The sequence below is a fragment of the Sinocyclocheilus anshuiensis genome, unplaced genomic scaffold (genome assembly GCF_001515605.1).
Source record: "Sinocyclocheilus anshuiensis isolate Anshui unplaced genomic scaffold, SAMN03320099.WGS_v1.1 scaffold2192, whole genome shotgun sequence".
In the NCBI taxonomy this organism is placed as follows: domain Eukaryota; kingdom Metazoa; phylum Chordata; class Actinopteri; order Cypriniformes; family Cyprinidae; genus Sinocyclocheilus; species Sinocyclocheilus anshuiensis.
Window position 1 is genome coordinate 389,420 of NW_015542463.1, and position 12,178 is coordinate 401,597.

Genomic DNA, 12,178 nt, shown 5'->3' on the forward strand with positions numbered 1-12,178 from the left:
ATGCGTTTTTTTCTGATCGGATAGCTATCCGATCGTGAAAAGACCAGGTGTAAATGCCCTCCGAAACGCATTTGAGACGGATATAAATCCGATCTTTCAAACCACTTCAGGAGGTGGTCTGGGCTGCATTCCAGACGAAACTGGACAAGTGTAAATGCATCTGGTTGTTGAAACCACATATGTAAATTTTACTCCTCCCAAAATGATAAAATAATAAACGTGTGAGAGCGTGTTATAGGCTATATGACATTAGTCAGACTGCGCTAATGCAACACGCATCGCTGCGGACGAGTAGCTGAGCTTCAGCAAGCCGATGCGCAAACTGCTGCGAATGAAACTGAGGGTGCTTTCACACTTGGTTCGATGGCTTGGTCCGAACCCGAGTTCGATTGCTCCCCCCTCCCCCTGCCCCCGCTGGACTGTGTTCACATTATTTTATTTGGGTCCGAACCGCAGTTCATTTGCGTCATCAAGCCAGCAGCTGTTTACCCCGTTGCTTAGTAACGACGGCGCAGGAGAAGGCGGCAAATACATATCATTGCTCTCTGCACTTTCATATATTTACGTTTTTGGACCGTTGGTCGGGATCGGCAAAGGACCTCGAGACGGGAATCGAACTCGGGTCTCCGTGACCGCAGTCGCACTATGTGTCGACGCACTAACCACAAGGCTATTGGCGCCGAACTCCTAAAATGTTAAAATAATAAACGTGTGAGTAAGTTATAGTCAGATACGAGAGAGCTAAAGCTACATGCATCGTCATGAATGAGTAGCTGAGTATTTCTTCAGCAAACCGACGTGCAAACTGCCGCAAATGAAACTGAAAGTAAGTCACAGACACTCAACACACACAATCATTCATAAAAAGTAGTAATACTAAGTTATCTTTCCAGTGCTGATGCCGCTCTCGCACCTGTCTTTCATCTGGAAATTAGCTGATGATGAATAAAATGTTGTGCATATCTGTTGCTTTCGTTGACGTGAACGTAAATTTGCATATAGCGCGGGAATTTAAGATCTGATTTATATCAATTTTGTGGAGATACATTTATGTGGCCAAGTGTAAATGGAAACGTTTTAACAAATCAGATAGATATCCGATCAGAGAAAATGCATGAAATGACCAGGTGTAAACAGGCCCTATATTGGGTCCGTGGATAAACTCTTAAAGGGACCGCAGTCTACTGCTGTCTGTCATGTTAATTAAAGAACAAAAGACAAAGAAAATCACTCTCCGCTCTTGACTGAATATGTTTTATAACTTTAATGGTAAGCATTAATCTGTATTAATTTTTTACAATGAAGATTACAGAAATTAATCAAATGTAAAATAACACTGTATGTGTTATTTTACATTTGATTACTTTAATTTCTGTAGTATTTCTTACCTGAATAAAAACTTACTTAACCTGAAAAACTTAGTTTCATAGCTCTCTTTATTCTATTGCATAACGCTAGTGAACTAATGCTGTGTGTAGCTTAAAGTATAGTGACCTGAGTTAAATGTGTTTCTGGGCTAATGGAGCCCAGATAAATTAACTAGTGGCTAAACAATGTGAACCTGTGTGCTGTACCCTTAGGTTTATTTAAAACCCTCATCCGTCCCTCCCAAACCTATAACAAAAGTGTCCCTCGTGGGTCAAAATGACCCGAAGGCCAAAAATGACACTAATTTTATTTTTGGTCCAGAAAGCTTATATTGGTCCATTTTTATTTTATTTTTTTCTAATTTTTTATGTAGGTTTTTTTATTTTTTTTTTGTGATTTTTATTTTATTCACATTAAATTCTGGATATTTTTATGAAAATGAGCATATTTTTATAAAATTTTTCACCAAAAAAACAAAGACACAGTTTCTTTTGATCATTTATATCTCATTTTAAGATCATCAAAATAGTTTTACTGCCACGTAAGTAAATTATTTTTTGCAGTGTGGCACTATACCAATTCTTATATCCATATTGGGTCATATAGACTTCCATAAGCTCTTTGATAAGTGCATAGGACTTAAAGTCTTCTGAATTATATAATGAGCTTAGGAAACAGTGGTGGCATTGAACAAAGGCCAGAGATATAGCACTGGGAATTGAATAAGAGATATATTGTGATTAGTGAACAGCCAGAGATTGTGAAGGCTCTTCGACACGGGGTTGGTCTGACCAGAGGTGCGAATCAGAGCAGTTTTATGTGCCAATGCTGTGCCGTTCCTAATATTTACTGTACACAGAGATCTTTCTGTTATTAATACCATGTGATGGTCCGAAGGGGAGGGTGAGGCTGCATGACAAAGCTGGCAGATGTTTTGCCTGACAGTGATACACTAATCTTGGCTTTAAACGCAATTGCTAATATCAACCACTACAGCTGTGCATCATTAGATATTAACATAAATTATGCAAGCATTTCAAAAATCACATTTCACGTCCATTTGACAAATTTGCCTAAATTAAATCAGAACTGTCATCCTACTTATCCAGTAATGGACTTTGCAACTGTACAAACTAATTATGGCAGCATTCTGAGTGAAACTGAGATGTGATTGAGCATGCTTTCCATTTTCACCACAGCTTTAAATTATGTGTCCTCATTCCAGAACACATGAATTAAAAATATGATGGCTGTGTCTATCAGTCTTTTTATGTGTTGCTCATATTAAGCTCTAGTCAGGGGACTTATCTGGAGTTCGGCATCAGCATGTTTAATTTTAGTGGTCTGTGCGCTGTGCTGGAGGGTACGGTGGCTCTCACGTGGGCCCACGTTGAGCTGGATGTGGAAAGGCTCTTCACTCTTAACCTGTCAACATGAAGTAATCCCTCACTGCATTTCGGCCACAGCAATACACAGATGAGAGGGATTGGGTGGCTCAGGTAACGAATGGCTTCTTGAACCAATCAGAGTTTGTTCTTTCCTGTAAGTGGATTTTTCACACACTGTAAAACACAGTGTGCTTTCAGAGATGGTTCTGTTGCTTCTCTGAAAGCACATCCTAAAATTAATTATCTAATTACATATTATATTCAGCTGTTGGAGTATTGGCTCATGCAATATTTATTTCTTAGACTGGCTGTTTGTTTGGAGAGATTGACCAATATTGTTTTCAATATGTTTTTATTTATAATACAAATTAAAACTTTTATTCAGAACACATTAAATTGATCAAAAGTGACAGTAAAGACATTTATAATGTTACAAAAGATTTCTATTTCATATAATTGCTGTTCTTTTGAACTTTTTATTCATCAAAGGATCCCAATGTACGACAATGTATTAAAAAATATTAAGCAGCCCGATGGTTTACAACATTGATAATAATAGGAAATGTTTCTTGTGCAACAAAACAGTATATTAAAATGATCTCTGAAGGATCATGTGACACTGAAGCCTGGAGTAATGATGCTGAAAATTCAGCTTTTCCATCAAAGGAATCAATTACATTTTGAAATTATTAAAATAGAAAACAGGGATTTTACATTGTAATAATATTTTACAATAATTTACTTTTTACTGTCTTTTTGATCAAATAATTGCAGCATAGGTGAGAATAAGAGGCTTTTTTTTAAAACAATGAAAAAATTTTAACCGACCATAAAATTTTGAACACTAGTAATATGATAAGATAACCAATATTAAAGGGGTCATATGACGTGATTTCAATTTTTTCTTTCTCTTTGGAGTGTTACAAGCTCTTGGTGCATAAAGAAGATCTGTAAAGTTGCAAAGACTAAAGTCTCAAATCCAAAGAGATATTCTTTATAAAAGTTAAGACTTGTCCACGTCCTACGAAAACGCCTCGTTTAAACACGCCCCCACATGTCTATGTCACTGTGTGGGAAATTTTGCATAACACCGCCCAAATATTCACACAAAGAAAGAAGGCGTAACTTTTATTCTCGCTGTAGTACTGTTGTTGGCAAAATTGCCATGTTGTGGAGATGCTGTGTGTTTCGGTGTGAAAGCGAAACTACTTTGTTTGGCCTTCCAGGAGTCCAGCCCGAGGTCGTCACATGTGGTTGCCGCAAGCCTGCTGGCCGCGCCGTTCTCAAGACTGCCCGCTGCTGCTCACTCTCACTCACTCTAGTGTGTGACGCATTTTATGGAGGACTGTTTCCTGAACCTGCAGTTCTGCATAGCCTACAATGGGCCTGTGCTCAAAGGCTGTTCTATAAAGTGGGGCAGTTCCAACTTTGCAAGGACAGTCTGGCGCTTCTGACTCAGCCTGTAAGTACATTTTTTATATTTAAAGAATTTGCCACTGATGATTCAAATGCGAGTTTTGAGCAGTGGAGTATCGCTTGTTTGTCGTTTCTCCGATCACACATGCAGACGTGGTTTTATGTTTACACGGCGCGATATGCAATGCAACGCCTAAAAACACAGTATAAGTCATAATAATCAGTAATTATGTCCCCACTGGATGCAACAAATGCATACATTACGTGGAAAATAATGTTTTTTTTTTACCTTAAACCACATAAACACATTGCATTACACCAAATACACAACATAATGTTCTTTTTAGCAACATCATATGACCCCTTTAAGAATTTATTTTAAAATTAATTTATATTTGATTTTTGACAATTATAAAACAATAAAAAACAACAAACAAAAAATATACTATATGTAATAATATACTATACATGATAATAATATACTATACATGTTTTAGCAATAATAAAAATGAAAATCGTTTTATGACATTATATTCATGCAATGTTGTTTTGTGATCTTAATTGTTGAGCACATTTATTTTCACCAGTAAACATAATTTGCTAAGTACTTAAAAATGTTAGTATCTATCTATCTATCTATCTATCTATGCATGTTCAACAAAATGATCTGTACATTATACATGTCATTATTATAATCATTATTACTGTTATCCTTTGCTCTTTCCATCCTTAACTAATTTAGTTAAGGATGGAAAGTGTGTGTGTGTGTGTGTGTGTGTCACTGAGTTTATATCTGTGTGCTTGCATGTGGGTAAGAGACAAATGCAGATGAAGTCATTGTTGCGACTGACGATAAACATTTGTGAAGTCTATTGGCACGTAGGGCAGTTGACAGCCAGGCAGTGATGGGCTACTGTATCAACTGCTGCTGGCTTATGTATTTCTGTCCAGAGCTGATAAGTTGACTCCATCCTTGTCTTATTTAGTCAGCCCGAGTTCTGTGCTGCTGACACACCAGTGAGCATAAGAGAGACAGAGAGAGCACAGGCTGTAGGTTGACTGAACAATTAAATGCTCCTCTACTCCCACCTTTTTATGGTGAATGACTAATATCAAATGGAGCTGAGTATGAAGAGGGTGAGAAAAGGTGGGAGGAAAAATTGAAGGGCTCTTTTACCTCTCTGTCTCTCATTCATAATCACTAGCATAACCGGGGCAAAGCTGTCATTATAAATGGGGGAGGAGGGGTTTGTTTATGATTCTGCCACATTTAGAAATTTATATGAATATGTTCGTGCCACCCAACTTTTTGAGAGTTAATAAATATTCATGCCTTAAAGAGACCCTCACATTTTTCAAATCGTTGCTAAGGTCATATTTTGTCAAAAAACAAAAAAACAAAAACAAGAAATGTTATACTTCTTAAAGAAAATTAAACTTATTTGAGCATTTTTATGATTTTTGAGAGTGGTACTTTTGTGAACAGCCATCGAAGACTGACACGGAAAAGAAGAAATTGTTGAATAAAGTCATTATTTTTGTTTTCTTTGCACACAAAAAGTGTTCTCGTAGCTTCATAAAATTACGGTGGAACCACTGATGTCACATGGACTATTTTAACGATGTCCTTACTACCTTTCTGGGCCTTGAACATGTTAGTTGCATTGCTGTCGGTGGGGTCAGAAAGCTCTCGGATTTCATCAAAAAGATCTTAATTTGTGTTCCAAAGATGAACGAAGGCCTTATGGGTTTGGAACGACATGAGGGTGAGTAATTAATGACAGAATTTTCATTTTTAGGTGAACTATCCCTTTAAGAAATTATAACAAGGAAATGCTATTCATTTGTCCATTAAAACGAGATTTAACCTAATAGTAGGTCCAAACTAAGTTAAAGCTCACTCTCATCGATGACTTTCTTTGCTAACACCTGAAGTGAACCTGTTATATTCTGTAGTTGTCCTGACACTGGATCTATCACGTTTCCTTTCACAGTGAGGCCAAGAACGCCAGTTAACCTTTCACACTACCTCCTAAAACAGCAGATTCTGTTGACCGCAGCAAGCGCCCTGCCCCTGAAGAAAAGGGGAGGGGGGCTGTGGCATTATATTTACGACCCTTTGAAGGGAATATACTCTAGGGTGAATTGGAGATAGTGAGGAGTATTACTATATCAATCTTTAAAGTACTGCTAGCCAGCCAAGACTCTTGCTCAGCTGTAACTGAATGCAAGTAATGCATAGTAAAATGGCTTTACTTTAATTTCATAGCACTGGTAATGACCCTGGAGCGTAAGTCTTGTAACCCTGACCCATTGCTCACTGAGGGAGAGGTAACCACAGAAGACAGGCCACTCCTAAGAGGGACAAATGCCAGATACTCGGCTATTAGTGCCCAGTACGTGCTATGTGGCTTATTCGATGTTAAGATAAATACAGAAACTGTAAATAGCCTGAAAGTGGCACTCAAACCAACTGTTAACCTGTATGACCCCTCTGAATACTAGCAGCATAACAAGTGTTGCCTACATTCTGAGTCATGTTATTTATTTATTGATTGGCTGATCACTAACATGAGATCAGGGTCATCAGACAGCCGAAACACATACATGAGGCAGACGTGCACATATATACACACCAACAGTCAATTAGTCCTATTGGTGGTCTTGGACCCATAAAATTAATATATTAGGGCTGAAATGTTAAAGGGTTACATACAGGTTCAGTCCCAACTTGAAAGAAGTGTCATTAAAATGTCACATTCTGACTGAAAAGATGGAACTTATTTGCATTATACCATTCAAAAGTTTGGGGTCACTAAGATTTTTAATGTCTTTAGAAAAGATGTCTCTTTTGCCAACTACGGCTCTATTTGTTTGATAAATATATCATAGTAAAAATGTTAAAATTGTGAAATATTACTATTTAAAATAAATATTTTCATATATTTTAAAATGTAATTTATTCATGTGATGGCAAAGGTGAATTTTCAGCAGTCTTCGGAGTCACATGATCATTCAGAAATCATTCTAATATGCTGATTTGGTGATCACGAAACATTTCATCTTATTATAAATGTTTTGCTCAATATTTTTGAGGAAACTTTTATACACTTTCTTTCCAGGATTCTTCTTTGTTTTTTAGGAAACTTCAAAAGATCAGCACTTATTTGAAATAGAAATCTTCTACAACAGTCTTCATGTTAACCTTTGATCAAATTAATCCATCCTTGCTGAACAAAAGTAAAAAATAAAAAAAAACTTGCTGACCCTGAACTCTTGAATGGTAGTATACATGAAAATCCATTAATTTCACTGTATCTGATCACTTGAGCAGGACATACTTTGTAAAACTGCAGTATTTTTGTCTAATTTTCCAGTGAAAACATCCAAAAATATTTAAATTAATGTACTAAGGAAAACTGCATAATATATTTAGTCTTACTGCTCTGGCAGAGTTCCCCCTTTTTAAAAAAAAATCTAAACCAGTTAAAAACAAGTTGAAAAAAAGAAATGTGCCATTGCAGTAACACAAAATACACCTACATTCAAATACAAGTCTTAATATCTTATTCAGTGTTGTTTCTCATGGATCCTCTTATTTGTAGTGTTTAACTGAAAAACAAATTTTAAAAATGACTAATTAAAGCCCATTAAGAGGTTTTGCAAGCCCACTAATTTGTGAACCAAGGGTTCTGCTCATCCAGTGGGTTCAAGGACAGCTTGTTTAAGGACAGCTTTCAATATATTCAAATGTTTGTTTGTATAAGAATCACTGACTTGGATAATCCTTCATTGCAAGTAACCTCTCTAATTCATGCAGTATGTTCATAAAGTGTGTGTATACATTCACACAACTTATACTTGAATATTGTCTAGATGTTCGACAAAGTATCTGTTTGGTTGGTCAATGGAAGGAACATGAGCATGTGAGTTTTCCAAGACCTGTCTAGGATGTTATGAATTTGTGTGCCTTGAATAAGTGGCTTACACAACACATCCATTAAAATGTCTGTCTAGTATGGCTCTTGGCAAGGGAACAGACATCATAATAGTGTACATGAGATGCATGACCCTATGACTGCTCCCTGTGCATCTGAGCAATGGACAAATAATAGACACCAATCCTCAAAAAGGCTGCTTGCACAACCTTTCAAAACTCAAGACTTTCTAACCATTTGAGAAGCTCGAACAAAGGATATCTGTTAAAAACACCCGAGCTTTGCTGAACATTGTTGGTGTGTGAAGCAACATCTTAAAATAGGTCCAGAAATATGAATGACATCTAAATAAATGCCCCATACGCCATAGGTCTTTCTCACACAAAACCATTGTATGGCTTCAGAAGATTTGGAATATAGCTGCTACTTTGTCATTCTGCAGCTCAACAGCTCAGATCCCCATTCACTTTCTTTATATGAAAAAGAGTGGCTATCACATTAGCCACATGAGTTTGGAACCACATCAGAATTTGTAAATGATGCCAGAATTTCCATTTTTGGCTTTACAAAAGGATTTTCAACAAATGAGGTGCCCTACCTTGACACTGCTATTTCCACTTTAGTCCTGGCGATAGCTGCAGCCCTTCGAGCCCCCTCCACGGCCCTGTCCACTTTTTCTTTAGTTTTATGGTTTTTTAGCGGAATAAGCTGCTTCCTTATCCCACGCACCAACACGTTATTTTTATACTTCCCCTCCTCTTTGGTTCCATCTGGGAATATTGTGCATCCGTATCCATGCCTCTTGTTGTTCATCCATTCCCCTTCGTACTTCAGCCCGCTTGATCGCTCACTGACTCCAAACCCATTGCGTTTGTCATTCTTCCACTCGCCCATGTAGGACTCTGTGGTGGTGGCGTCCACATGGTCCTCCATGGGGGTGTACTCTCCGTCTCCGTAGCTGATGGTGGAGTTGGCGTCGCTGGAGCTGATGCGGCTCATAGTGGCGTCGCTACGTGCCGAGCTCCGTTTGCTAGAGATGGATGTTTTGGAGTCGGATTTACGTAGCTGGCGGAGGCTGCCGAAGAGGGACCCACGGCGGAACAGGCCCTTCTTCTTCCCGGTGACGACTTCGGTGTCGCTGTGAAAATTCAGCACAAAACCACCACGGCTTCCAATTGGTGTGTCGAGTACCGCGTCCTGCAGAACGGCACCATTGCTTTGCACACTTCTTAGGGAGGCCAGGGAGGTGCGAAGCGGAGAGCGGATAATGGTGGCCATTCCATAAGGCACACTCTGTCGCACACCGTAGCCATGTCTCATGCCCCCCATCCACTGGCCTTGATATGTGCCTTATGAAACAAAAAGAAACATTAAACTCATGTAGATCAAGTAAGCAAACAGCACATGAAGTGCCATACCTTGCTTAATTTGGTTTGAAACGTATTCAGTGGTAATATTAATGATAAAAAAGCATGCACATTAGCATATCAAATATCAATTAATGCTTGTTAACAACTCATAACTCATGAACCTTAAGAGTGTAATGAAAATTGGATAATTAAAATCTCTTGCCCCTTCAGTGATGCATGACAAATGTGTTTTATGTTCACAGTGTTCATCAGTCAGCCTAATCTAAAATCACTGACACAAATGACACGGATCCCAAAACTAATTCGGAAACTAATGTAGGCTCCGAAAATGCAAAACGTCAGTTAAATGTTGGATGTCACATTGCAGTGCCATGAAATGCATAGAGTAAATTGTGGTAGAATCTTGGCTGTAATTATGTCATGCGTAAATTACTATAGGTTGTGCATTTATGTCAAAGAATATAAATATTCACCCTCATGTCACCATCAGCATTTCTTCAGTGCACTTTGAAAAAATTGGGTGTTATTTACACCCAATGGCTATGACCTGTGGCCTGACAGTTGGCAAAAACAAACAGAATCAGGAACCTTGAATCAGTTCTTTTTCATGTTGTTCTATTATGTTAAAGATTCTCAAAATGTCATCCTAGTATTCAGCTGGAAGACATTTACTGAATCTACAGCTCAAAACATACATCGATCAGAGCAGTCTGATTCCTGAATGAATGATTCTCACCAGCCGATTCTTATCAGTGAACCAAAAACATACAGCGAGACCAGTGTTCACAGTTCCTGAGTAAATGACTCTCATGATCAGGCTCTTTTTAGAGAATATATAACCAATATATTAAAAACTACCTATATGTACACATAGTCTATTACAGTATTTTTTATATATATGTTTATATTATATGTGTAAATATAAATGTCTTTTTCTTGTCATTTCTTGTGTGTATAATGCATGGCAACATTGCATGTAAAAACAATGCCATTAATGTATTTTAAATGGAAAATAATAAATAAACAAATAGTTTATGTTAGTGGTCCAGAAAGTTCTGAGATTTATTTAAGAGAAAACTAATTTTCAAACGAATGACTCGTTTAATCCGATTCTTTTTAAGAATCAAAAACATTCAGCTCTATCAATCTGTGTTCGACACCCGAACGAATGACTCTTATGAACCGGTTCTTTTAGTGAATCAAGAACGATTATGAATCAGACGGAGGGGTTACTGAATTTAATCTGACTCACTTACTGAACCGCAAGTTATTACTTTCGTCATGTCCGACTCGAATGAAGCAACAGCTTTTACAGTGTTATGTTGTACTTAAGACTCCGAAGCTTAAATCGGCGTCGTAACTGACTGGTTGTTCATATGACAAATTGTAGTCAAAGATATGAGTTTTGCTGTATGTGTGGATTAATTAATTAATTCATGAAATACATTGCCATATTTTGGTATGTTTAGGCCTGCAATTATGATATATGGTTAGGACTAACATTTGTCTTTGTAAACAGAATAAAATGTAGGCTATCCTTGATTTGTTATATGATCATTCAGTAACAGTCTTCTGTAAATCAAAGAATGTCTTATTTTCAAACATTTCTTTCTCAAAAGTACTAAAAGAATCATTATGGCCGGGACATCGACAAGAGAAATCGTAATGGTTCAGCTGCTTACGATTCTCATCATACAAATGGCATTTGCAGTGGCACTTACCACCATCCCCATAGGTTTCGACTCCATAGCCATCCTGTAGTCCATTACTCCACGTCCCATCGTATCTAGCAGGTGTATTGGTGCTCTGCCGAACTCCATAGCGACCCTTGAACCCGTGACTCCACTCCCCACGATAAACCCACTTCCCCTTGGTCTCAACACCCAGCCCGTGGCGTTTGCCCTGCGACCAGTAGCCCTGGTACGTATTCCCGCTGGGCCAGGTGTAGACCCCGACTATCTCGAAACCGTGGGACCAGGACCCGGCGTACTCGCCTTGACCCTTGGGTCCCGTGCAGATGCCGTGTCCGTGGGCTTTCCCGTCCTCCCATCCGCCACAGTAAGTGCCTCCATCGTCGAAGTCGAACCGTCCGCCCGTCATTCAGAATGGGATGAAAATAAAAACAGTCGTAACGTTGCCGTGCGCTTCTTCTTGTCTTTCTCTTTCATTAAACCTTATTCAGCAACGATTAAACCGGGGAGAATGAATCACAATGGAGATGTTGTTGGTTGGTATTTCTGCTAGGGTTGTGAGAGTATGAATGAAGAGGCAGGTTTAGTGCATCGTTACCGAAGCCGCATGCGCTGGAACCGCCGCTGCGTTTCACCGACTCCCTCCGTTCGCAGGCGCTGCGCAGAGCAGACACAGCGAGAGAGACGCGACGCGGCGCGGCGGCGAAACCAGCTGCCAATCCTCCGGCGTCATCGCCGCGGCCCCGCCCACTCCACCCTCACCGGGCTAAATGAGAGAGCGCTGGTTCAGAGGTTGTAAGAAATGCTCTTTGTTTAAAATTGTTTTCTCTTTTCCTTTCCTAGAGCCGGATTTTTTTTGTCTTCTTGATTTGGTTAAAAAAAGGAAATTGCTAAACAAAGTTTGAATGAATAACAAAATTAAAGAAGTATCCTACAAAATACTTCACATGTAGACTAAGCATGTTTTGGAAAGATTTAAGCTGAATTTCACAAACCTGGGAATTTTA

At 38.6% G+C, this 12,178-nt stretch overlaps 1 protein-coding gene across 1 annotated transcript in view; it reads right to left on the reverse strand.

Moving 5' to 3' along the window:
- Positions 1-11,903, reverse strand: part of LOC107693808 (junctophilin-1-like) — a 71,898-nt gene extending 59,995 nt beyond the window's left edge. The window contains exons 1-2 of the mRNA XM_016493331.1: positions 11,202-11,903; positions 8,709-9,459 (exon numbers count right to left, since the gene is read on the reverse strand). Coding sequence (XP_016348817.1) covers positions 8,709-9,459; positions 11,202-11,580 — 1,130 coding nt within the window. The 5' untranslated portion in view covers positions 11,581-11,903. The remainder of the gene's footprint in view (positions 1-8,708; positions 9,460-11,201) is intronic.
- Positions 11,904-12,178: the final 275 nt, after the last annotated feature.